This window comes from Hydra viridissima, unplaced genomic scaffold, assembly GCF_058129835.1.
Source record: "Hydra viridissima isolate aposymbiotic clone 2 unplaced genomic scaffold, HvirCarnegie_v1 scaffold_10, whole genome shotgun sequence".
In the NCBI taxonomy this organism is placed as follows: domain Eukaryota; kingdom Metazoa; phylum Cnidaria; class Hydrozoa; order Anthoathecata; family Hydridae; genus Hydra; species Hydra viridissima.
The window spans coordinates 10,717,755-10,744,979 of NW_028324309.1; the positions used below are offsets into that span (position 1 = coordinate 10,717,755).

A 27,225-nucleotide genomic window follows, 5' to 3' on the forward strand; every position below is an offset into this window, starting at 1 on the left:
TACTTGTTAAAAATTAGATTGGACTTTATCTTGTTAAAATTTATTGGTCCGATCGCATTGCAGTTCATTCAAGCATAGCACAGTAGATCAAAATTTTTAGAGTTGTAGATGGGTTTTTTTTATATGAATTTTCAAAGATTTTTGATTTCTGCAGTGCATATCCAAACAAGTGACAAAACTTTTTTGGGACTTTACTTAGAGTGGCAAAAATAAAGTTGTAATTGGCCTTTCCTTTAAGGCATTACGCCCAAGCAATATAAAGTAAAATTAGAGATGGATTGCCTACAACGTATAAATCAGCGCTTCCTCATACAGCCAGAAAAACCTAGAAGTGCTTAAAATAAATTTACCAGATTTTAGTGATAGTAGCATTCTCTAAGCTACCAACTCATCCAGCTTAAACCTATTTGATTACTCAATCTGGGTATACATTTGTTAAAATTGTAGGGCAATTAAGATATCTCAAAAACTATGCAAAGTTAGTAAAATACAACGAAAATAACTTAAAGATCTTTTGAGATTTTTGACGTAAGAAATTTTGAAACTCTACGAAAATGCGTTGCGCTCATTAGAGAATTACTGGAATCAGAGACCTTTTGTATTTAACATATCAAGAAGTAATCAGTGCACAATTAAAGGCATCAGCAGAAACTGTATGCTACCTACAGAATCAAAGAGAAATTAAAACTTTGATTTCTTTTTACAAATAAGCATTTATGTACAAGTATTAAAGAATTAGAGCATTTGCAAGTTCTTTTTTTGTTTATGTTATAATACATACATATTACATAATAAATGTACAGTTACAAATACAAAAATCGATTTTTTGATTTTGGAGTGATTGGAGATTTTACGAACGCGTTACACCATCTTAGTATAAACAATAAGCATAAAATGAAATCGATAAAAAAAGGTGGTGCCAACTGACTCCACCCCAAAGCCCATGGTTGTTCAGCTAAAGCCCATGGTTGTTCAGCTAAAGCCCAAGATTTTTCAACAAAAGGAGTTGAAGAAGTTTTGTTGTTTGAAACTGAGGAAATGTTAGCATCACAGGATGTTGAAATCTTTCATGACAAGCTTTTCTTTATTATTTCGTTCAAAGGAAAAAATGCAAAGCCGCACTCTATTTCCACCAAAATCAGAATCGACTCGAAAGGAAACATGACCACATTATCACTGGGCTGAAAGGCTTTGCAAAATACAAGTGTACGGGTGTAGTTTTTTCATAACTTTTAAAATAGGACTCTCTTCAAACCATTTGTGTAAAGATATTGTAAGCAAAAATATTGGTTGTGCTCGATTTTCAAGGAACAATTTCAAATTAAACCAATTTACATTTAAGTTGAGTTTAGAGATACAGAAACTTATCACAGTATTTTTTCCGATCATGCATTTCAAGTTTCTGGAAGCAATTGTCATATTTTAAGCAAAAGATGGAGATCAAGAGGCTGTTTCATAAAATCGTCTACGATGTACTATGTACTAACATTTTTGTTATACCAAATTTTGTTAGTAATATTCTTATTACACCAAATTATTAATTTTACTACTGATCAAAAACACTGATGCATAAATTATCAGATGTAGAGCTCATTTAACGAAATTCGATTCCCTCAAGCCTCAGTTGATAGTTTTTGAAAACGGGTATGAAACGGACATTTTAGAAAATTTACTGAACGATTTGACTACAAAAAAGTACCGACAGTGCCGCACTATTAAATTTGACAGCCGATATTCCAAAATCATTCTTTAATTGCTCGCTTATAAAAGGATAATCTAGGATAATATAACCAGTGGCTGGGTAACTTTCATTGCATCTCAGATAATTTTAGCTCATGCATGTTTTTGATATTCCGTTAACAATCAAATTTGATGTGACATCCTATTGCACATTTAAAAACAAATTTTAATTGTACTTTCGCTAAACTTTTTGTTGAAATAAATCTTGTTTTTGCAAATCAACTGCAAAGCATAATTTTCTAAGTAAACTTCCTGTTTTTAAACGAGAAAACAAATTAGACTTTGTGCATGTTAAAAAAATACAAGGAAATATTTAAGTTTAATTATTACAAGATAAAAGTTTACAAACATTTCTGATTGTATCTTTATTCCCATCTGCTACAAAATTCAACAGGTCATCAACGCAAGTAAACTTAATGCATGCCTAGGTCTCCTCCTTCCTTTTGTTTCTGTTGACTTTCATACCATGTCTTCTTAATCATCCTTTTCATTTCATCATCTCCTTCATCATACATTTTCTTCATTAAATTCATAATACCAGCCTGAGGATCACTGGAATCCATGTCTTTTGTATTTAATTTAGAATCTCTGCAAATAGAATTTTTAAATGAAATAAAAATGTGATGTTATCAGCAGGTCATCTATTTTTTCAAACTTATAGGTTATGAAGATATTTAAAAAAGTTTCTTGAAAAAGCAAATAAAAAATATATACTTTTATATGTACAACAAAATATTTTAGAGCAATTATATTAAATTATTTTAATTTTAAGATTCTTTTTAAGATAATTTTAAGATAATTTAAAGAGTTTTTTGGAATGAGACTTTTTGAAATATGCAGCCTAATAAAATATAACTAGTTGAGAAAAACTTGTTATTGAATTAAAAAAAAAAACTTAAAGACCGACAGTTATGCAAATATAATTGTTTTTATTAACTGCTGATGGCAACCACTGTCAAAAATGAACTTTTAAAAAGATTTTGGCTATATTGTTTTTAAAGTGTCTATAATCATCCTTGAAATAGTGGACATTTATATCAATATAACAAAATTAATAATAATTAGCAATAGAATAAAATAGGTATTTATCAAAGCTCATGTAAAATTTTATGCTGCTTATCAATTTATAACTGCATATCTCAATGATATCCCTAATAATTAAATGTAGGATAATTTGTTCGACTCACTTTGATTCCTTTTCTTTTCTTTCTACAGCTGTAACATTACCCCAAGTACGGCCATCTTTATCTTTTTTCATTGATATTACAACATTACCACTTTTTATCTAAAAATTAGATTTATATAGAAATGGTACAAATAATATTGCATAAATATATATATATACTTATGTGAGTACATAAACATATACATAACCAAATATAGACAGAAATGCATTGGTTTAAAGGTTAAAAATCAAAGATGTCATTGATTCTCACCTTACATGTTGATTCTTTAGGAACAATTGGATATGCTAAACTAACAATTTGCAACAGATGGTTTTTGTTTAAGTGATTATGGGCAATAAATTTTAATGATGTTGATGTAAAGTCACATGAGATTTGATCATCTCGTAACTTTTCAATTTGTGGAATGGTGACATATAACCTCACAAACTTTGAGCTTTCATCCCAACCTAAATTAATATCAAGCTTTTCTAAACTGATTTATTATCATATAATAACAATTTGTAAAAGTAATAATAAAAAATAACAACAAAAAGTGAAAAATTATTATAACTAAGGAAAGAAGAACTATAAAATTACCATAATGTGAAATCTTTGTTGTGTAGAGATTTGACTTTGTTGGTGAAGTAATTTCTTCTGTTTGCATCTGTGATAGTAATTTTTCTTTTTCTAGTTTTTCAATGTTAAATTTTATTTCTGAGATCTTGCCGTTAAGAAATTCCTTAATATTGTGGCGAGTGGCAGAGAGAATTAATTGCTCGAGTTCTTGCAAATCACCAGTCAACTAAAAATCAAATTTTTAAAATGAATCTGAACAGATCAATACATATTGTCCATACATTTAATACTTTAAGTAAGATTTTATTGTCAAGCACATTATTTGAAGGCATGATTGTATCAGGAACAAAACAAAAACAACTTACTTCTGCTACTTTATCTGATGTCATGATTGAAAATGTTTAGTAGACAGCAAGTACTATAGCTTTGTATACTACACAGCAATTTAATTATATCTATATACAATAATATAAATAATTTTAATATGTAACATATAACAAAAAAATCAGCAAACACACTTAAGTGACAAACAACATATTTTTCATGATGAATTATCATTCAGATCTTGTGCAAACTCATAAATACCAAAAAGTAATATAATTCTTATAGGCCAAATAAAAGAAAACATAAATAGTTTATCTTGTATATTATTAATTTTATCTAGAAACCTATGGTACAAGTATTTTTACAACTTTAAACTTGTAAAATGAAAAAGCTTTAATTTTGATAAAACAACATTTTAAATTGATAAAACTAAGAATAATCATGCATACGAACAATTGCAAATTATTCAAGTTTAGCACATTAAGTCAGAAAGAAATTTCTAGAACATTCTTTAGAAACTTTCAAATATTTTTATTTACACTTTGATTGAAACTACCGCTATAACATGGGGAGCAGTTATAAAAGAATACTAGAGATTCGTACGATATTATGCTGCAATAGTTATTGTACATTTAAAACTTTAAAATTATTCTGCATATAGATGGTTAATACCACATTTGTTTCTTTCGTTCAAGGAGCATTTTGACGAGCTTTCCGCAGAAAAGACTTCAAATCACGTGCTAATGTCGTCATCATTCTGGTGAACTCACGAGTTACGAATTAATGATACAGGATTAACCAAATTTACAACTCAACAAACAGGTCAACAGCAAGTCTTTAGAATTCAGTGCTTATTTAAACACATTATAGCGCAAATGTTGTCAGTATAATGCAGAAAGCAAATATACTACTAGCTTTTACCTTAAAAGCATAACAATGCCTGAAAAAAGAAGGAACCAAGGAAATCTTTTGTTCACGATGGTATTTCCAGTTTTTGTACGGAGACCCTGCAAGGCCTTTGACTAACTTCTGAAATTGTTCAATTAATTCCCAAGATAGATCCTTATCCTTATAAGATTATTCTTTCTAATGTTCATAACAATAACCACCAGCCTAAAAATTTTATTGCAGCCGTGGCAAATCTACTGTGAACAGAAAAATTTTTATTTTTTTTACGTAAAATTTATACTTTTAGATTTACTCTTTTTGAAAAAATTTAACTTATTAACCTTTGTTATAGAGTAAAATTTTTAGAAAAATTGGTGGAAACATTTTGTTAGATAGTCCTACAAGAAAACAAGACAAAAAATATAACTGACAAAAACTTGAACTTTAATTGAATAGTTTCTTTAGGTATTTCATTAACTTCAGACATCGTTTGTGGATTTCGGAGAGCGCAAAAATTTGTCTTTAGGAAGTGCAATTAACATCATAATTGAAACTATAAATTTCCCTTCTTTAAAAACTTATAGTTCCAATAAACCGTAACGAAACTGCAATCAACACCTGTTTTGCAAAACACATTTGAAAACTTTTTTTTGATTAATTATTTTCTTTTTGGGGGCGTCATACTTTCAAACAATCAATCCGCCCTAAGGTTTAGGATAGATCTGCCCTAATCAGTCAAGATTCTCTTACTTTGATAGAGTAATCTCAAATCTACAAACATCCGTTGTTTCAGAGACGGAAATAAGGGATCGCAAAACAAAATAATGTAAAGACGTAAAATATAGAAAGATTCCTAATTAGATTTATCAGTATACACATCTCAAAAATTGATATTTTACTGAATCCTGTTCATTGGTCTTAACAAAAACTTCCTTTTCAAAATAAAGGGGCGTTACGTATTTTTTTAAACATCGGTAAATTTATACGTGAACCTAACGCAAATATTTGAAGAATGTAAGAAATCGCTGTTTCAAATGAAGTGCTCTTTGAAAACAAACATTACTATCATTTATTCGAAGGGTAAGAAAAGTAAAAATTTTTAGGAAAGAAAAGATTAATCGAAAAAAGAAAAAAATTGCATTTATAATGAGTTCATCTCGTAAAGCATTGCACAAAAGATTTTCAAAGTATGACATAATTTCTGAGAATCCATCGGTGATTGCTCTGCAAAGCCTTTTTAATAAATACGACACAAATGGCGACAAATGTCTTGATCCTAAAGAGCTTAGAGCATTGTTGATGATGGATATTGGGTTAAGCGAAGAGCAAGCAGAAACGTATACATATATACTTTACAAAAATGGAAATTCTTTTATTTCATTTGAGGAGTTTCAAGATTGGATGACTAGCAACGAAAACCTAAAACATGTCACAGATACAACCCGCTACCATTACTTACGAAAAGCCGTCGAGATGTTTCAACGGTACGATTCTAACGATAGCTTTTCGATTGATCGGAACGAGCTAAAGCTTCTCTTAATTGAAACAGGTGGAAGAGAGGAGAACCTAGAAGTAGCATTAAAACAGCTGGATACCGATGGAAATGGTGTTATCTCTTTTAAAGAATTCTTGGATTGGTTGAACTGGGCTCCCCTTCAAGATTTGTTTTAAATGCTATTAACAAATAACTTAAAATTACTAAAACAAGAAATAATTACATTTCTTACAAGAGTTAAACCAGTCAAAAATATTTATAATTATTGATTATTACGATGAACTACGCTTATAAAAGTTATATGTTCGCATGATGTTCTCTCTGTTTGTTAGAAATAGCTTATTTATGAAGAATTTTGTATTTTTTAAAAGCGGATTTTAAGTTCGAAAAGGTTAAATGTATTTAAACCTTTAGATTGAACATGTCTGACGCTAGTTGTATCAAAACCTTATGATACTGTAATTTGCAAATGCAAAAGTGCACTTTTTCATTTGCAAATATGCAAGATATCATATAACATGTAACAAGATTATTAGAATGATGTGAACCAGGTAAGACGCCGCACTCGGTAATTCGTTGACTATTTGCAAAATTGTTCGACAAATTACGTTTGTTGTCACAGCACAAAAAAAAAACATGAATTAAATATTAAGAATATTAAATAAAAGATTTATACAGAGGGTCTACAAAACACTGCTATGTGCGTATGAATTAAATATTAAGATTTATACAGAGGGTCTACAAAACACTGCTATGTGCGTATATTCTGTCGACAAATATTTGTTATATATATGGTATACAAATAAAATGCTATAATTATTATTTTTTCTTTTTACATTGACTTTACATTACTCTTTCTATCTACTAAAAAGCTGAAGGCGAAAAAAAAGAAACATCAATAAAATAAATCAATAAAAAAAACTTCAATAAATGAGAATATTCATAAAAACTAAAGTTCCCCACATGTTTTTTTTTTTTTTAAAAAAACTTCAATAAATGAAAAAAAACTTCAATAAATGAGAATATTCATAAAAACTAAAGTTCCCCACATGTTTTTTTTTTTTTTAAAAAAACTTCAATAAATGAAAAAAAACTTCAATAAATGAGAATATTCATAAAAACTAAAGTTCCCCACATGTTTTTTTTTTTTTTTTTTTTTTTTTTTGCAAGCGATGATTTTCTTTTGGATTGATTTAACAACAATTTTTACTTAAAACACTACTCCAGTATGAAACTCTTGCTTTAACCTACTAATGGAGCATTTTTAGGCTACTTATGGAACGTTTTTAAACATAACTAACTTTTGGTTCATCCAAGTCCAAATTAGTTCAATTGAATTCAAATCTGGTGATTGAGCTGGCCAGGGCATTAGATTTTAAAGATTTTTTCCCACTCAAGTTTTAAATGTGAGAGCTGTATAGGCAGAAGCCATATTCGTAATTCAAACTATCACCATTCGTTTTGATATATCAAGATTTCTGCTAATGGACCATTAATTTTCCTAGCATCTCCATGTAGGTGTGTTTGATTCGGCTTGTAAATTATTACATAAACCTACAGCATTTAAATAAAAGCAGCCCAAAATACCAATACTCCACCACCGCCTTGGTACGTCAAAGCAATTACTATACTTTTCAAATTTAAGTCTTTTAAAAACGTGCACACAACTATGTAGATTTGAGGAAGTATTAGCTAATATTCATAGTTATTTCAAATCCGCCCAGAGCTGCTTTTTTTTTTACGAAGGGGGCGGGGTAGGACGCTGCCATCATTTTAAAGGCAGTGGTTTTTTTTATACGAACTTTTAATGGGATATCATTTAAAACCGAAATGACAGGGGAGTAAATAAACTTATTAAACAAAAGTTAATTTTGTTTTTTTAAATAAATGAAAAACTTACACAGATATTTAAATACATATTTTTCTAAATGTTATAAGAGTTCCGTAGTGTAGTGGTTATCACGTTCGCCTAACACGCGAAAGGTCCCCGGTTCAAGCCCGGGCGGAACTATGTTTTTATATTATCGCAAAAAGTATACAATTCATACAACAGAAAAAAAAACTAAAAAAAACTAAATAATAATCTATTATTAACGATTACAAAAGCTTTTTAAAAAAGTTTCAGAAACTAATATATTTATATTTTTGACAGCTAATTCTTGATATTCACTTTTACATTCCTACGCAAAGTTGCTTAAAAGTGAATTTACAAAAGAATTTAGTACCACTACATTGGATCATCCAATCTAATATGGTATTAAATCTAATTCTTATTTAAATTCACTTTTAATTCATTTTCCGATCTAGCGTAGTGGTATTAAAGGCGGGACAATTAAATTTAGAACTTCCAAAAACATCACACGAAAATGGATCACAGACTCAACCCAATTCTTTACCTGAATATTTTTCAAAATTTTTCGTAAAGTTTCCTCCCGATTTTATCATACGAAGGGAGGTAGGGGAACATGGGGCAAGATGGCGAACGTTTTGAAAAGCACTTATATCTTATTGAATAACTGTTCCAATAAGTAAAACTTTATCAAAAAGTGGAAAAAAATTATTATGCGTCACATATGTATAAAAAAAACCCATATAAAAATTAAAAATAGCTTGGAAAAAACTCATTAACCAAAGTTACCTCAAATTATCATCTGCCCCGAATGCGGGGCAAGATGGCGGCTTTAAAAAAAGAAAATTCCATTATACCATTACCTTCTCAAATAACACGATACCATAAATTCTAGATAATAAGATATGTAATACAAACGGTTATGTAACTTTTTCAACAATTAAACTATATATTTAAATAGGGCTATGCAAAAAAAAGTCCACTAATCAGTTCATAGCAAATTCCAACACAACAAAATAAAGCAAATGTCAAACAAAACATTTTAATGCATAATAAAGCAATGTAATAATGACTAAGCTACACAAAAGTTATTACCTTACAGGTTTATGGTAAAACTTGTACTTTGGCTAAAGGACAAACGAGTCATCTTGCCCCGTTCATCTTGCCCCTAGGCTACTTAATCTTTAAAATGACTCAGAACTCTACATAAATAATTTATCATAGCTTAATACTACTTGTATGGCTTCCAAATTGAACAAACTGAATGAGAAATTCTTGCTTACCTTTGGCTGGTATTGTAATGATGAAATTAATCTAATACAAGTGGATAAATTTTTTTTCCCCTTAATATAGGGAAAACCTTTTTAATAACTATCTTTGATTCCAAAAATAATATTTATAAAGAAAGCATATATAAATCTAGTAGATGTAATCTATTTCCCTCTTATCTACAATCAGATTTCATATTTAGTTGAGTTTTGAAGATAACAATGTTTTCATCTTGCCCCATTCGTCATCTTACCCCATGTTCCCCTACTATATTTAAATAACAAAAAACCTATTTCATTCTCTTTTATAGAGACAGGTAGGGTATAGTGGATCGGAGAGGCACAGTGAAAAGATATTTTCTAAAATGTTAGGGTTTTGCTCATCATGTTAACGTTGTCATTTAATGTACTTATTTATCAGGCATCTTTATTGATAGCCGTCTTCATTTAACTTTTGATTGCCGGTTTTTTGCGAAAATTTACTTTTTGTTTTTAGCAAATAAAAGTAAATTTTCCGACCTTCCTTTTACTTGTTAGGATGATTATGGTTCAGTTAATTTAAATAGTTGAAGTTTGCCAATCGGATTAATGATATTTATGCTTCCCTGACGCCACTCGACTTTCTCTAACAACACCCTTCCCCTTCTCTCCCCCCTCTTTTTCTCCTATATTAATGATTGATTATAATAGAGAATTTTATTCAGTTTAAGAATCGTATAAAAGCATAGGTATTAAAAAAAGGGATTATTTCATTATGGCTTTATAACATTTTATTTATATATTAGGTTTTCTGAATTGCCTGTTTACTTTAAAAAACCGAGAACCGGGAAAAATTCACCAAAGAACTGGGATCCCGGGATCAAAGTGAGAAAAAATTGTAAACAAGTTTTAGCATTTGTTTTTGAAAATATTTGGATGAAAATTTAACTGAAAAGAATGGCTTAATTGCATAATGCAATCAAGCAAATAGTGATATCAAAACAGTAAAAACAACTACTGCTGATTTTATGCACTAAAAAACTCAAATATGAAGTAAAACTTGACTTTATTTTGAGCCAAAAAATAAGATCGTAATTTTTTTAGGATATGTTAATGCATTTCCATCGAGCTTTATATATTTCATTTCCATATATAGAGGAAGAAAGATTTTACAGTATGAAAATCACCTTTGTAAGCGCATAAGAAATGCATGCTTGCTCCCTGGAGTTTCCTCAGGGATATACTTTTCATAAAAGTCTAAAATCAGCTCTTGTACTTTAAAGCCAAACTTTTGATAAAGAACCATCGATGGATTAGACGGAGACACATGTAGAGTTATGTCCTTTCCCATGCATGTTTGTATTAGATGGTAAATCATTTGGGTAGCAATACCAGCCCTTTGCCAGTCAGGATGGACAAAAATAAAGGAAATGTAAGCTTCGTTTAACTTTACATCGGGTACCATAAAAGCAAAACCGATCAAAAGTTTACGATACTGCACAACGCAGCTGAATTCAGGGTACTGCAAGCACTCAGTTATTTCAATGCCAGGCCAAAAAAAATCACTGCAAAGAGCGTTAACAGCTGGTATATGCTTTGGTTGAACATAACAATAATCCACTGGATAACTTTTATAAAGTGATTTCGTACCACATCTTTCAGATAACTCTTTTTGAAGTTTGAGTTTAAGCGGCATCACATTAAAATCCCTTCTTATATAAGGTTTTAACACACGAGAAGTATAAGGACTGGTAATTGAGTGGGTATCACTAACATCATCTGGATTACCAATTAAACGCGAGAAAACATTTTTAAGTGTAGAGCTATGATTTACCATACGATGTTGGTTGATATATCTATCTAAAACGTTCACACCTTTTAAAGCAGGATGATGGTAAGAGGAATCTTTTTCATTGTTATTACTACTCTTAGATTTCTGATCAAGATAAGTATTATTTTCAAAATCAGGAGAATGAGAATCATGGGTCTTAGAAAAAGTTTGTTTTAAAAGTGTATCCAAATTGAAAACTACTATGCCCATTTCACGCTTTTGTTTTCTTAACATTAACTTTCGTCTCAACCTACGAGCAGAAGAATCTGATTTCAAAACATACTGACAAGAATTAAGTATACTAAGAAACTCAAGCTCTTCTTTAGGATTTAAAGGTATCAGTTTCTTCGGCTTATCTTTCTTCAAACGGTTCGGAGGCTCTTTCTTAGTGATTACATTATTTAAAGGTTTTTCTGAGACGGAAGCTTGAAGATCTTTATCAGAGTTTGATAGCTCTAATTTAACTATTGATTCTGTTGATTTAGCGTCTTCGTACTTCAAAACTGGCTGCATTTGTATTGAAGGCGGATTGCTTGAAATGCTAGACTGCGTAGTTATTGCTGAATCATAATCTGCTTCAGTATTAACAAAATCATTTAGCTCTGAAAATATTTCTGAGGATGGCTCATCAATACTCGACAAAAGTTGGTCATCAAGATCGATTGGTTCTTCCTTAATTGATACTTGAGTCTCATCCTTCGCTTTTGATTTCAAAGATTCGTCAATTAAATATGCTGAAGGATAAGGAGATGTTGCATCTGTTTTAACTTTTAGCTTTGGAATTTTCCAATCTGATTTCAAAAGTGATGTTGAGTCTGACCTTTCATTGAAAACTGGATTATTCAATTTCTCTTTCGCAGAGTTTTTTTTATTTAACTCATCATCCAACACAGTTTTTCGCTGGCGTTTTCCACGACCATAGTCATGACCTAATTCGGGAGAAGCAATAGGTTGTTGCTTCTGAGAAGATGGTATACGAGAGTACTTCTCTATGTTTGCATATGCTGGGACTATTTCTTGAAGAGCCCACCAGCCTGTTTCTTTGAATAAACTTTGTCCAGATTTGAATAATTTTTGACTATGAACAGATAGTGTACCAGCAACTGTATTTACCCAAGTACTACTTTTGGTACGGTCTTGCATTAAACAAGACCAATTGCGATCGATAAATAAACATATCTCTTCCTTCCATCTGTAAAAAGAAAAGCACACGACTTTTCACTTAATCAACAATCAGCATATAGATCACACGAAACTTGTAACTAAACCCCGTACCGAAAGTATCCTTGTCTTCCACTCTCTTTCACCGTGAGGTTGTAAAGAACTAGATGGATAACTTGAACCCAGCTTAGCCTCAATCGCATTAATGAATCACGACCTTCATAGCTACAAGCCTTGCATTCATAAGAGAATAAATAGTCTCCTACAGAGTCGAACAAAAATATAAATTCCTTTAGCAATATTTAGAACCATTCTTTTTGAGTTCACAAATTTATTACAAACCTCATTTTTAATTAAAATAAATTCTCGACACCTTTCAGCAGAGAAGGTTTCTTGCAGTCCATACATGCGAGATGAGCAACAGCAGAGCAACGATGGCATTTATAAGTGTCAAGTTCACTAGAGGTGATTGCTTGTGAACAGTATTTGCAATTTGACATTCTTAACAGAACTATCTGATCTAAAAATTAAAACTGATTAAAGATATATAATGAACAGTTTACTTTTAACGACAACTGCTTTCACCCTTTTTCGTCATCCAATCAAAACGTTAAAAAAAAAAAAAAAAAAAAAAAAAAAACAGAAAAAAACAACAAACAGAAAAAGAGTCATTACTGGAATCAATATAATGCAACACAAGGCTAAAACATTAGTGTGTTTATTTTCAACAATATCAACAGGTTTTCTAAACATATATTACACTCTAAATCTACAAATATAGGAAATCTTTACGAAAACGATTGTTTTACATTTATAAATGAAAATAATTGCCTAACGTCGCTGCCGTATGATTTAAATATATATTAGATTCTAAATTTTTTTAAATATCTGAAAATGCAATATCAAAACAAAACCAAAATCTGCAAACAATACTTAAAAAACAATTTTTAAAAGGCGAATTAAAGTTGCTTTCTAAAAGAAATAATGTTTTTTTAAAATAATTTTTTAAAAAACATTTTTTTTAAAATTGCACTTCAAAAATTATTTAATAATAGAGATTGGATCAAACTTTTTCAAAGTAAAATCGAACACGTGCAAACCATATTCAAATGTACCGACAGCAATCCTAAATTTAAAAAAATAAGCAAGCTCAATACTTTTAAAAACTATTCAAACTCAACATTTCAAAACATTATGACCTACTTATTTGAAGTTGGACTAAAAGCTAATGATGTCACTCCTTTGCCAGTAGAAATTAGAAAACTATCAGTAGAAACTAAATTCAAAAAAAAAACTATCAGTAGAAACTAAATTCAAAAAAAAAGAAAAGTAATTTTAAACATACTAAAAAAAAAAAAAAAAAAAAAAAAACTTTTTAGTGAATTACAAAGATAATATATAGCGATCGGACTAAAGATGTAAAAATTACCTGAGAGATCAAAGGGCCAAGCCTTAACTGACGAGTCCAATGAAGATGTTATTATGCTGAAGAAAAATAAAATTTGAAAAAAAAAAATTTTTCTAAATAATTTTAAGTTATTAACTCCGAAAAACTTATGCTTTGGAACTTAGTTACAAAGTTAATTTCGTGTAAAATAAATAGTTTGTTTACCAAGCATCATCGTTTTGAGTTTTCAAAAATTTACAGTCTGTAAGTTTTTCTGTATGAGCGTTTAACACAGTATACATAGGTTTAAGCTGTCTGATATCCCACACCTAAAAGTAATAAGACATTTTAGTGCATCATATCTCCAAATATGAAAGTAATCTCAATATCCAAAAGTATATTTAGGTAATTTTAATTTCGCACAATATGTCAAAGCAGTCTTAGTACCTTAGTATGTCAAAGTAGTCTTAGTTAAATATAACATCTTAGAGTCATCATAGAGCCTGAAAATACTTTAATTTGACTTTAAAGTTATGTATTATAAAAAAAATTTGCAATATTAAACAACTTATTCTTCAAAGATCAAGAAATACTTTTAAAATACTAATTAAAAAATGGTGTTTAATTAAAAAGTTCAGATGATTTAAACTAAGTAAACAACATACAATGAGCTCGCAGCCAGTACCGTTGCATCCAGTGCTCCCTGTTACTGCTTTAAAAGAATCTACATCCAGACAAGTCTAAAAAATATTAACTACATTAATGAATGACCACTGTATTTTTGGCTATTTACCATGCAGTAGGCGCTTATTCAAAATAACAAGTATATATTGAGAAAAAGAAACAACAAAGTTGTTTTTTAATAACTATGATTCTTATGTAGGAGAATTTGTTATCCGGTCGTTTTTTATGCTTGAATTACAATAAATACATTTAACAAAAGAATACATTTAACTACATTTATTTATGGAACAAAATATGACTGATGCAAATAATGAAGCTTAGGCTGTTAAAGTGTTAGGAATAAAAAATGCCATAAAGAAAATTGTTGAGAAAAGGAAAGAGTGAGAGTGAGCAGTAGAAGGGACGTTTACAACCAACATTCCCTCCCTCCGGCCATTTCCTTTATTTATTAGATACAAAATTTGAACCCCAATTCTTCTAAACCAGAACTCAAAGCAAAACTGCATTAGAAAAAACACAAACTGAAGTATAACAGTAAAATTAGGGTTAATTCCTATAAAGTTAATCACCAAAACAAACTATCAAAGCCCTATTTTTTCATAAATGACCTTAAAATCAACCAAAATGTCTTAACTTAAATGAGTAAATCAAGAAGGTTTTCATTTCATTATGTCAAAAATGACATTTCAAAATGCTTTAATGGCAAACAAAATACCACAAAAGGATAAAATACTTTAAAAAAGGAATTTGTGGAAAAACTTAAACTTGGGTCTGAACTAAACTGATGATGTTATTGAAAAAAAAAAAAGAAAGACAAATGATGTTATTGAAAGAAAAAAACCTTCATGCCATACAACATTTACATTTAAACCTTATTGCAGCATAAAAAAACAGGATCATATACATTAATATTAATTATAAACAATTAAAAAACTTACTTGAAAATAATTTTTTTTGGGTAAGCATGAAAGAACTTTGAGAGTTTTAGGATCTAAAAGTCTAAAGGATGAAAAAAAAAAAAAAAAAAAAAATCAAACTTTACCTTAAAAAGGAAACTCTTCTATTAAAATTTATATAAGAGAGAAAATGCCTTTAAAAATAAGTTTTAGACTTTGTAGTTCTGTCTTCACTGGATTGAAAAATCAAGTTGTTTTCATGTGACCATATAATATCTGTAACCTGTAATTGAATAAAACAAAAAAATTCTAATGATGTTTGTAAGCTTTCAATAAAAAAACTTGAGTAAAACTGTCTTCTAATAATAGTAAAAAAAAAAAAAAACATTTTGATTAATAGATGATTTTTGATTAAAAGCTAAGTTTTGTATTGCATTGCTTAAATCAGACAAAAAACTTGAAAAGCTATACATAAGTATATTTCTAATCTATACCCTGCTGAAAAGGAAATAGTTATTTTATAACTTGCTCTATAGAAGATAGCAACAATTTTGTAGAGATTTCAAAAAGAAATGTTAGAAACTTTCTTATGGATTGAGACAAAAAAAATTAGTTTAAAAGATGAGTTGCATCATCAATATCAAACACAACAGTTTAAAAACGCAAGATTTGTACACACCATATTTTGAGCAATAGCAGTTGATTTTAGAACACATGCAGTAGAAACATCCCAAACTTTCACTGTACTATCTCTTGACCCAGACACCATTTGACTTCCATCTATGGAAAAAAAAAGATAAAAAAAAAAGAAAAATTTTTACCCTCATTTTAAAAAACTTGGGAAGTAACTTTTACATCATAACTAAGCAAAATTAAAACAAATATTTTTTAACCTTGGTTAGTTGATACTGCAGTTACAACTAATTTGTGATCTTCATACCTCTGAATATCCGATGTGCTGAAAGAATTGAAGCAAATGACTTTATCCCTTGATGCAGAAAAAAATCCTGTGAAACTTGGGTGAGACACAACCTAAAACATTTTAATGAGTTCTTTTTAAAAAAAAAACTAGTTAAAAAGTTGAAAAACAAAAAAATAGAAAAACAAAATTTAAAAAAAAATTGATTTTATTGCAGAATCACTCTTTAGTTATTTCTGGCAGTGAAAAAAGAATCACACTAACCTTAGTTACTTCACTTTGATGTGGAGAATAATGATAAGTTTTATTATTTGACTTTACATCATAGCAATCAATATCCTATCACAGAAAATGTAATCAATGTCTTGTATCATTAACAGTAATAATAAAACACACCAGATGGTTAAAACTGAATGCATATCTTTTTTTTCTTTTGCAAAAGAAAAAATATATATATATAAATGTATCAAATAAAAATTTATTATAAATTTACATTAGGTATGTAAAACACATACTCCTATACTATTTGCAGCTAACAAATTTTCTTGGCAAAAATCCACGCTTGTTATTGGGTTATAGTGATAGGAGTCTGAAGAATTCATTTTATGATTGGTTGGCATGTGATCCTTTAATCCAAGTTTCTGCTTAGATTGCAACTTGCCCATCATCAAGACATGACAAGAAAAATACCAAGAATTAATAGAAAAGTAATTTTTTTGTTTGACTAGAAATGAAAAGTATAAAAACATTAAAAAAAAAAACCAAAAAAAAAACCAACTAATCTTAAAAAATTTAAGTGTTTTGTTTAAATGATCAAAACACCAAGTTATAAACTAAACAACTTCTAATTCACATAAAACTCAAAAACTATTTTTTGTATAAAATTTTTTTTTCAAGTACATTTTAGCACTAACAAATGCAAATAGAAACACTAATTAATGTCAAATAAATATATCAAGGCAAACAAAGATCTTTAATCCAAATACAAAAAAAAAAAAAAATAATAAAGTATCATTTAATAAAAAAGTCTCAAAACTAAAGCTTTTGAACAGAATTTTATGTAAATAGAACAATATTTATTAACAATATACATTGCTGAAGCTAAAACTATTGCCCCAGAGCAAAATGCAATCTTTAATTAATCATTGACATCAAGGTCAAACTTATGATACAACAACTTTGATGTAGTGCCTTCAATCTCAGCTATAAAATAAAACAAAATTCTAAACATTAAATCATCTTGAAATTTCTTGAGATAAAATCAACTTAAATGGTTTACCATCTAAAACCTATTGACTAAAATTAATACCAATTTTTCCAATCACCATTTGTGCAATATCTTTTATCTCGTTGTACTCATGAAGTTTATCAATATGAACTTGCAATTCACTTTCACAAAAACTGAGGAGAAAATTTGAGTAAAAAAAAAATAGCTTAAAAATATTCAAGCAGAGTCAAGTGAAGACAACCAAAATTTTTGTATAGAAAAACAATTAAAAACTGTATACTTTTCGCTTTTTAAATCAGCAATTTCTTTCTCCACTTTTTCAATATCCAAACGCAAAGATTCAATATCTTGTTTTAAGGATACCTTGTCTTCCTTTTTAGGCGTACTCTTATTCTTTAAAAACAATATTTCTTGTACTATTTCAACAACTTAAATAATCTATATTCTCCATTAAATGCTTTTTTTTTAAGGAAAGTATTGAAAAATGTTTATATGTTTTCTTTACAATGATAGTTTTTCTTTTCAGCAATTTTGAAAGTATTTATTACTTTCATTAAAAAAATCTTTTTATGTTTTTCAACTAAAAAAACACCTACATTTAGTGGAGACTTAAATGGTTTGAAGCAAGCTGAACTACTTCCTCTAAACAATAAAGTTGCAAAAATTAACCTTTATTTTTTACATATAACTAAAAAATTACTTCAAATTCTTAAGGAGTTTTGAGAAGAACTTTTGAGAAGAACTAGTACCTTCTGTCATAAGGTGTACTTCTACTTTTGATTACTCTTTTTGGTGTATTCATCTCTTTATTTTTCTATTACTTTCATTTGGGGGGATTTTTTAACAAAAGAAAACTTGAAAAAAGTTAAAAACACAATGATGCTACCATCTTTCAACAAGGAGACAAACCCTTTTTATGATCAAACTTTTTATGGAAATTCACCAACAAAAACTTTTTACTTATTTTAACAAAGAAAAAAGGGGAAAAAAAAAACATTTTGAAACAAAATTTTTTCGCCTAATTTGTGCTAAACTAATGATAAAGATAAATTTAACAAAATTTATTTTAAAATTAAAATGAACAAAAAAAACGTCTTTCAGTTTTTGATTGTTTATCATATTTAACATATACAATATATAGCATACATAATATATAGCATATACAACATACAGCATATACAATATATAGCATATACAATATATAGCATATATCATTATAGCATCTGTACAAATTTATAAGTGCAAGTCAAAATACAATAAAAATGAAGAAAAAAATGAAGATAATTTTTAATTATGAGATAACTTAACCAAGGAAATATAAAAACTCATTTCTTTACAAATAAAAAAAAAGTGAAATTTATTCACAAAATCAGAATATGAACCAGTATAAGCTAAAACAAACTGAGATGTTGAAAAAAATTTCAAAATCTTGGTCTATTTACTGTAATAATTTCACTAGAAATCATGATGTATGCACATAATAATTTAAAGGTCATGAGTTGCATAATATTTTACTATAGTAAACCTCTGTTGTAAAAAAAAAAAAAAAAAAAAAAAAAAAAAAGAGGGTTATAACTTTTCATACAATCACCAAAACACCAATACAGCCAAAACACTAAACACTATAAATATTTGTAATTAAAAAAAATCTGGTGTACATGCAATAAGTGAGTGGTTTCTCAAAATTTATATTCAAAAACACAATAAAAAGAATTTTATGGACAATGATTCATGCTAAGTTCATGTAAAATAATTAACACCAAAAACACAACATCAACAAGCATCAGCTAAACCCAAGTAGTAAACAAAAAGCCATTCAAGGAGAATTTGTCTAATATTTCTATTTGCATAAAACTACTACTAAAATAAATACAAAGAAAAAATAATTTAGAAAAATTGATTTAATAATTTTTTTATGTAAAAACAACAACACAAATATATAAGCATTAACAAATGAAGAAAAAAAAGTACAAAAAAAAGTAGCTCTTGTCATCATATTGCAAGTCTCTTTTTGGTATCCATAGTTCTCTCTCTCTCATTATCCATCACTTTATAAGAACCAGTTATTTACAACAAAAGCGTAAAAAAAATATTAAGTATAAATATAAAATTTTTTATATAAAAATGAAATATTATATATAATTTGGATATTAAATTATAGAGATATCAACAATGTCAGAAAAATGTGACATCATACATGAAGAATAAGAACAGGTTCTTTCTATTGGATTTTGAACCAATCACAATTTTGTTAAGTGCAAATAAATGTGCACAAGCCAATACCTAAATTGATTAGTTAAAAAAACGTAAAAAGTAACTTCCTGAGAAAATTATTAACAACATATTAAGAACCATCAAGTAACATTGACAAAAATATGTAACTAGATGGAAAAACAGATTTATAAATTTTAAGAACCTCATGTTACTAAAAATAATTGAGATTTACCGTGTGGAAAAAAGTTGAAAAAACTTTATGTGATTCCGCCACGCACACTATAGGTTCTACGATCTAAAATTTGAAACCTCTGCAATGCATAAAATAAGCATACTTGTTTTATAAATAAGAGCAATAGAATATATCGTTAATTTCACTACAATAAAACAGTAAATAAAATTCAAATGGTAAATAAAATAAAATTGAAAACTAATCAGAAAAATTATTTTAAATGTTTTTTACCTATTATTGGAGATTTAGTCAGTCTGCGAGTAGGAGAAGTTATCTCACTATTGTTTAAAAGTTGATAAGAACTGTCAGAATCTATGGAATAATGTTTATTAGAAGTTTCTTCTTTGCGAGATTTATCCCTACTGGTTTTCTCTTTCTTAAACTTCTTTCGCCATGACTTTGTACGTCTAAAATCACCTTCCACTAAATCTGATTGCGAAGGTTTTTGAAGTTCATTACACAAATCAATCAGTTTGCTGTATTCTTTTGTAAGTATTTTACGGGCCTAAAAAACCATATATTATAAAATGAAAAACCTTTTACACTACTTTTAAAATGTTAAAAAAAAAGAGCTTATTTTTATTATAAATTAATTATTCATTATAACCTTTTCATTTGTATTAGGAATTTGCAAATAATATGCAAATGTATCGACATCAAAAGTTTCATCAAGAGCAATAACAGCACCATGAACTCCAGATTGACGCAAACACTCAGAAAACTCATCAAGTCCAATACTGGATACCCACTTTATGACCCGAGCATTTGACCAAACTAACACATCTAAAAAAAACATCTTGTAATAAATAAATTAGAAGTATTAAGTAGTGTAAATTATTAAAGCCATCTTTCATAACATAAAAAAAATAAAGATTTCTTAGTGTTACCATTTTTTTCATTTACCACATCACCCCGCCGCTTTTCAAGTAACTACAAATGAAAGCAGAAAGATGTGCACTTATAACAGCAAACATAAAAACTTCACAGATACTTTGATAAAAAAAACAATAACAATTGTAGAATCACATAAAACCTCTAAACCTTAAAAACAGTAAAAGAACTTTTACTTTTCTGTCATAGTTAAGCATTTCCAAACATTTGGTTCCACAAGCCAAACTTGTTCTAAACAAAGCAAACTTATTGTTATATTGAGAATACAACAAATTTAAATTCTAATCAAGTAAATTTATACCAATTAAGACACATAAATCACAGTGAACTCTGACCAAAAGAATGGTAAAAAATAAAATAATCAGATTATTGGATGGTTTGGATTTATTTTACATGAACTACTACACCTCCTTAATGTCTAATAAAAATGAATACAAATGTAAGCATCAATGTGTTGATTTCTTATATGCTAAATTAAATTGATTTGTTTATAAATATCTTTTAATGGTGTGTTTTTTAGAAGAAAAAAAATATTTTAGTTAAAAAATATTAAATTATTAAAAAAAAAGAAATGCTTTAGGTCAAAATTAAAAAAAAATTGAAGAGACCTTGAAAAAACTTTTCTTAAAAAAGATTTTTACAATTCAAAGTTGAAATTAAATCTTCTTTTGCACTCTTTAATTTTCCTACTTTAAGTAAAAAAATTTTAATAACAAAAATAAGGTAGTTATTAAGGTAGAAAGCAATTAAATTATTGCTCTAAAGGTCTTTATGAATAATTACTATTTTATTGCAATGCAATTTTTGAACCATTTTACAATCTAAGATGAGGCAAACAACAGTTATAAGGTACCTATGAAAGCCATCGATAACTTTTAGATACTTTGTATACTCTTTCTTAGAAATATGTTCTAACATCCGAGCATCCACTAAGTTTTCAATGAATGGATACTGCAAATAAAGAAAAAAATCAGTTTAAGTGAAACATCAATGATACAAACACAGTTTAAATACTTTGTTTCATAAATCTATAGAAGCTAAGGACATTTAGAAAGTATTCAGGCTTAAAAGTGTTTTATTATCTAATTTTCTTATCTAAATGTTTTTACTTATAAATTACTATAATAAGGAGAATTACAACAGAAAATTTGCAAACAGCCAAAAAATTTCATCTTTTTATCTCAGTACTTTCTAGAATTCACTGATTACTCAAATTTTCTAGAACTTATTGACCAATGGTTATAGATGTAAAAACAAGCAAAAAAACAAAAAAAACAAAAAAAAAAAGAAAAGAAAAAGAAGCAAATAAAAATAGTCTAAAACTGACATTAACAATACACATAATTGAAAAGTAACTAACCCTATATTGAGGGAGACCAAGACTTGTTAGCCATTCAGAAGCAATCCAAAAATGATTCATATCACCAAAAACTAAAGACTGTAAAGCAAAACTTTTTTATGAATTTATTAATTTAAAACCTTTTGTGCTATTTAAGACATAACCTGGGGCCAATGCTATAAACAATTCGAAGTTTTTTTCGAGAAAAAAAATCTTTCGTAACAACGCAATTTTTTAAGTAAATTATTTTTACGTAAAAAAATGCGTAAACTTGAAGAATTTATCGCTGTTTGTATTTTTTTCGGCCATTGCACAGTGGGTCGGAATGCCCATTTTTGTGCCAAAATTTTTTTTTTATTAAATATTAAATTTGATATAAATAACATACTTAGAGCTTCTAAATATATTTGTGACTAAAAAAATGATTTCATTAATTTTTTTTTTTCTTAATAATTATAAATTTGCAGATTCTCTTTGCTGTTTGGATTATTAATCCGAAAAATTTTCACAAATCAATTTAACTTTAATTTGCTTAGCGAATTATACGAATCGCGTTCCATTCGCGTCACCATTAAATGGTATGGTCCTAAAAAATTACATTTTTATTATGTGCGCGTCTTGTAAATAGTGGATTTCTTTTTTATTTTCAATCAGTCCTTTTTGGAAATCTTAACCTACAACAATTTGTTCAACAGATCAAGTCTACTATTCTTCACCTACATTTATTATGGTAAGCAATTATTATATTAATTTGATTTAAAAGTTAAGAATATTTCAAACTGAATTTTTGCGTTTTTTTTTTTTTTTTTTTTTTTTTTGTGGATCAAATTCCTTTGCAGATTATTTCGCTTTGCGGATTGCTTCAATTAGTGGATTGGTCCAATAAAATTTATATTGTTATATTTCTTCTACTTAAATATTAACAGAAATAAAAATAGAAATAGAGATAAAAACTAGTTTGAAAAATTGTTATGTTCATTTCAATAATAAAGGCAAATAATTATTTCTTTTATTGAAAACTCTATGCAAACTCTATTTATGCACAAGTAAAAAACATTTTCAATACAGACAAGTCAAATCTTGATGGAGTGGCCTTTACATCTGATGTGTGGACCACTGATCACACCAATTTGTCTTTCATGAGCCTTACACTCCACTATATAGATTCAAAGTTCCAATTAAAGCGCTTCTTGGTGGAAATGCCCTACTTCCCCGAACAACATACTGGCGACAATATTGATTATTGATTTGGTGTGTCGACCACCGTCTAAATCTAGTTGTCAGTGGTGCTGTCGATGATAAAAGATATCCAAAATGGTCAATTCTCAACCACAAAATTACAAAATTAGTAGGTCACTTCAACCAGTCCTCTCAAAAAGCTATGACTTTAGTTAATGCTGCCAAAGCCTTAAATAACTCCAGAACTAAGTTAGTGCAGAGATGCCCCACAAGATGGAACTCTGACCTTCATCAAATGGAGTATGTGGTGGATCTTCTTCCAGCGATGCATTCTTTAAAGAATCCAAACCCTACTGTTTCTGGAGGTTGTAAATTGACAGATTTTTTACCAACAGATGATGAAGTGGAATCTATTCAATCTGTCATCCGGCTTCTGAGAGGCTTCTCAGAGCTCTCTGAGAAATGAAGCAGCGAAAAGAATGTTAGCATCTGTTCCGTTATTAATTGCCTACACAACATCAGAGGAAGATTAGTAAGGGAGATGATTAAGTCAAAAACCAAGGTGTCATCAGAGCTTGCTCACTACTTCAATGAAGATCTAAACAAAAGATTCGAAGGGGATTTAATGAATATTGAATTCTCTATAGCTCATTTTTTAGATCCTACAGCAAGGACATGTGCTTTGTGGAAGAGGGGGAAAAATTTGAAGTAGTCAAAACTGCAGTAAAGAAAGCTATGGAAGAACTGTCAAAAAAAAAAACTTTGGCTAGCCAAAGCACTCATTCCCCTTCAATGTTGGATGATGAAGATGATGACGACTTTGATTTCACTGAACAACTGAGGAAGAAAGTGTTTGGTGCAGGATACATTAATCCTGGAGGTGAAACAAGCTCCAAGAAAGCCATTTCTGCTGAAATTGAGGGGTATTTGAATTCAAAACCAGTTCCAGCAAATACAAATGTACTGGAACTCTGGAAACAAAACCAGTATATTTACCCAATAATGTCAAGGCTGGCCAGAAAAAACTTCTGTATACCTGCTGCATCATCAACATCTGAAAGAGTTTTCTCAACAGCAGGGAATATATACAGCTCTAGAAGAACCAATCTTTCAATCTCAAAGGTTGAGATGTTGGTATATATGAAAGAAAACACTAAGCAACTCAGTGAAATTCAGGACATTGTGTGGCCAGGAAATGAATTTGGAAAATGATTAACTTTCAGTGTGATTTTGACTTTTTTTATTTCTTAACAAGGAAATCATTTTGTTTCATTGTATATTTGATTATTAAAAATAAATAAAAATGAATCTTATGTCAAAAGGATTTTTTATTCTAAATCCGTATAAATCCGTAAAAATAATATCGGTTCGGATTCCAATTTGAAAAATATTTTTGGAATTGCAATCCGATCCGAAAGTATCGAATCGGATTGCAATCCAAAAAAATAATCCGAAAAAATTTTAACGAATTTTTTTCCGATACATTATTTTCGGATCAAATCAATCCGTAAGTAATTTGAACCGTTTAGCATAGATAATTCGGTGCACAATCTGCAAACCAATAAACAGTAACAAATCGGCGGTCTCTACCTGTTATATTTGCAAAAGAAATGGCATCAGTAAATGCTCATCGAGAAGTGTTGCCATCATTAGATGTACCACATCCTCCAGACTTTGGTTGATCAACAACAAGGCCCATCTGTTGAAGAAAAGCTTGTTGGATGTGAGACTTTGTTTCAGCAACTTGTGCTTTGTCTTCTGCTGTTCTTCCTTGCCACTTTTTGATAGGCAACTTGTAACCAATATGCAGAAAACATTCAAAACATCGAATCCAGCAATGCAGTGTAGATAAACCATACTGCAAGCCTTTTGCCTTGTAATTTCTTACTATGTAGGCATCAATGTTGTTCATCTCTTTTGGTGAGCATCCACAGATAGAGCAACACTGACTTGAGTTAGTGGCCTCAGATAAAGCTGTGTGTACTTTTCCATCAATCATTGTTATTTCAATCACATGCTTTACTTGAAGTACTTTTCCATTTTTTAATATAATTTTTGTACAATTTAAATTCCTTATTTCTTCTTTTAGTTGAGCTTCTTCAGAGATTATAATATCTTTAGACTCTTTTTCAAAATGAAAACGCAAAGGGCGACAATACAGAGTTGATGATGGTTTTAGGTTTTGCCACAAAGTTGTCTTTTTTCCACCAGCAAATGAGCTCAAGTCAAGTGGTACTATGCAAGTTAAAAACAATGACTCTTCTATTTGTATATTACAGATACCATCTTTAGACACTGTTTGCTTATAGACACTTTGTCCTGTTGAGCCATCAAATCCTGCCTTGTGTCTTAAAGTAGCAAATATGGTTGTATCACCAGCAACTGTTTCAATAACTTCATTCTGTACTTGACATAGTCTTTGTGCAGTGTGGTCGACCAAGCTCTGCATTGAGATTTTAGCAAAAAAATCATCTATCTCTATTTCATTTGGATAGCAAGATAATTTTGCTGCCTTTATTATGTGATATGAAGGATAAAGTTCACAGTTTTTTCTCAAAGCATTTCGATGTAGTTGATATCCATCTTTGGTCATATTTGTATCTAAAAGTAAAGCTAGAGCCTCATTGCCAGAGAGTTGTTGAGATATTTTGTTACTATTATCAAAAATTCTCTTTACTGCATGTACCTCATCAAGTTTATTTTCTTTTTTAAGAGAAACTTTTGCTGCAAAAAGTAGTTCATTCGATGAATGCCCATGTTGTAGAGAGTTGGTGCGCCTGTACTTTGTTCGAAGTGAACAGTCATCAAAATTCTCTATTGAAGGCCTGCCACGTGTATCTTGTTTCACAGGAATATCAGTAAAAACATCAATCTCTTTCTGTAGCCACACCTTTTAAGTCCTGCCATCTCTTTCTTATATGAATTAGCAATGTTTCCAGCTTAGGGTTAGGGTTTACCAGATTCATACCATTGATAACATCCTTTAAAACACCATGGTCAGAGATTTTTAATCTATTTTTTAGCATGTAGGTATATATATCAATGTATTTCATTTTAACCTATAAATTCTAAAATACATTCATCAGAAATCATTTAAATGACAGTATGATGTGTTTTATTTTTAATTAAAAAGCCAAGTGATTAATTAAAAATTAACTAATTAAAAAAACTCATGATTTGTTTGTTGTGGGCAAAATTTTAGTTATAACCTGCTATCTAAAAGTTAATTTGTGGGCAAGGTGGTACTTTGTTGAAGCTAAAACTAACTTTATATTATAATATATATACTTAGTAAAGATTTTAATGCATTTTCAGACTGGAGGATATTGGAGGTTTTTTTAATTAAATAAAGAAAGCAAAAATTTACACTAAAAAAACCTGTAAAAACACATCATCTTAAAAATTAAATAAAATTTCTTACTTACAAGCAAAAAATTTGCAAGGAAGTTATTTTGTTTCAAAGATTATCAATCTATCAATATATAAAAAAATTATAGCGCAACTATTACCATTAAACCTACGTTGAACAAAATTTTTTTTTTTGATTTTGGCACATCTTGACCCACTGTGCATTGCTATAAAGCATAAAACATATACGTCACTAAAATTCACACACTTTTTTTATCCGTAATACGTCATTGATAACAACAATTTTTTAAAAATTTTTATTAAGTAGGCCTACTTAATAAACTTTATTAGTTATTAAGTAGGCTGTGCTGTCTATTCTATTTTTATAAATATTTTTACATTCTAGTATTTGGTGTTTAAAAAAACTGTGTAAAATTAAAATAGGAACATGGATTTTATTTTTTCAGATGAAGACTTAGATTTCGAAGTTTGTACATCTGTTGATAACATGATGTAATGCATAGTATATATCAATTTTATATATACATAAAATTGATATATACTATGCATTAAATCATGTTATCATTGTTAACTTTATATATTGTAATATCTCTGCTGTTGCTACTGTTTT

At 29.0% G+C, this 27,225-nt stretch overlaps 6 protein-coding genes and 1 non-coding gene across 9 annotated transcripts in view; 2 read left to right on the forward strand and 5 right to left on the reverse strand.

Annotated features, from left to right (window-relative positions):
* Positions 1–2,050: 2,050 nt before the first annotated feature.
* On the reverse strand, positions 2,051–3,988 carry LOC145181938 (calcyclin-binding protein-like). Its single transcript, XM_090065555.1, has 5 exons — positions 3,848–3,988; positions 3,504–3,708; positions 3,177–3,373; positions 2,928–3,025; positions 2,051–2,328 (listed from the first exon to the last, which is right to left on the reverse strand). The coding sequence occupies exons 1-5, from the start codon at positions 3,869–3,871 to the stop codon at positions 2,154–2,156; spliced, it is 699 nt and encodes a 232-aa protein (XP_089921681.1). The 5' UTR covers positions 3,872–3,988; the 3' UTR covers positions 2,051–2,153.
* A 1,742-nt stretch (positions 3,989–5,730) lies between these two features.
* LOC149883103 (troponin C-like) lies at positions 5,731–6,818 on the forward strand. Its single transcript, XM_090100734.1, has one exon. The coding sequence runs from the start codon at positions 5,841–5,843 to the stop codon at positions 6,363–6,365; it is 525 nt and encodes a 174-aa protein (XP_089956860.1). The 5' UTR covers positions 5,731–5,840; the 3' UTR covers positions 6,366–6,818.
* Positions 6,819–8,127: 1,309 nt separating this feature from the next.
* Positions 8,128–8,200, forward strand: Trnav-aac (transfer RNA valine (anticodon AAC)). The gene has a single exon. It is a non-coding gene; the product is annotated as a tRNA-Val (tRNA).
* A 2,134-nt stretch (positions 8,201–10,334) lies between these two features.
* LOC145181042 (cysteine-rich protein 2-binding protein-like) overlaps positions 10,335–27,225 on the reverse strand; it is a 400,331-nt gene continuing 383,440 nt past the window's right edge. The window contains exons 2-4 of one of the 2 annotated variants that reach the window (XM_090099811.1): positions 12,651–12,797; positions 12,392–12,539; positions 10,335–12,308 (exon numbers count right to left, since the gene is read on the reverse strand). In XM_090099811.1, coding sequence (XP_089955937.1) covers positions 10,469–12,308; positions 12,392–12,539; positions 12,651–12,777 — 2,115 coding nt within the window. In that variant the 5' untranslated portion in view covers positions 12,778–12,797 and the 3' untranslated portion in view covers positions 10,335–10,468. Of the gene's footprint in view, positions 12,309–12,391; positions 12,540–12,650; positions 12,887–27,225 lie in introns of those variants that run through there. The other variant, XM_080056017.2, reaches the window with a different exon arrangement.
* On the reverse strand, positions 12,980–16,908 carry LOC145181043 (WD repeat-containing protein 31-like). Its single transcript, XM_090099814.1, has 11 exons — positions 16,679–16,908; positions 16,428–16,502; positions 16,138–16,276; positions 15,924–16,024; positions 15,460–15,527; positions 15,287–15,347; positions 14,330–14,404; positions 13,890–13,993; positions 13,707–13,762; positions 13,481–13,553; positions 12,980–13,403 (listed from the first exon to the last, which is right to left on the reverse strand). Exons 1-11 carry the CDS (start codon positions 16,829–16,831, stop codon positions 13,319–13,321), a joined length of 990 nt encoding a protein of 329 aa, XP_089955940.1. The 5' UTR covers positions 16,832–16,908; the 3' UTR covers positions 12,980–13,318.
* Positions 17,173–18,316, reverse strand: LOC145181813 (DNA repair protein SWI5 homolog). Its single transcript, XM_080056987.2, has 5 exons — positions 18,141–18,316; positions 17,988–18,033; positions 17,672–17,784; positions 17,473–17,564; positions 17,173–17,366 (listed from the first exon to the last, which is right to left on the reverse strand). Exons 1-5 carry the CDS (start codon positions 18,191–18,193, stop codon positions 17,302–17,304), a joined length of 369 nt encoding a protein of 122 aa, XP_079913113.2. The 5' UTR covers positions 18,194–18,316; the 3' UTR covers positions 17,173–17,301.
* Positions 19,439–27,225, reverse strand: part of LOC145181378 (liprin-alpha-2-like) — a 391,227-nt gene continuing 383,440 nt past the window's right edge. For both annotated transcript variants that reach the window (XM_090099791.1, XM_090099792.1), the window contains exons 21-28: positions 22,089–22,166; positions 21,582–21,679; positions 20,905–20,959; positions 20,725–20,767; positions 20,445–20,620; positions 20,069–20,342; positions 19,838–19,900; positions 19,439–19,674 (exon numbers count right to left, since the gene is read on the reverse strand). In XM_090099791.1, the coding sequence (XP_089955917.1) occupies positions 19,863–19,900; positions 20,069–20,342; positions 20,445–20,620; positions 20,725–20,767; positions 20,905–20,959; positions 21,582–21,679; positions 22,089–22,166 (762 nt within the window). In that variant the 3' untranslated portion in view covers positions 19,439–19,674; positions 19,838–19,862. The remainder of the gene's footprint in view (positions 19,675–19,837; positions 19,901–20,068; positions 20,343–20,444; positions 20,621–20,724; positions 20,768–20,904; positions 20,960–21,581; positions 21,680–22,088; positions 22,167–27,225) is intronic.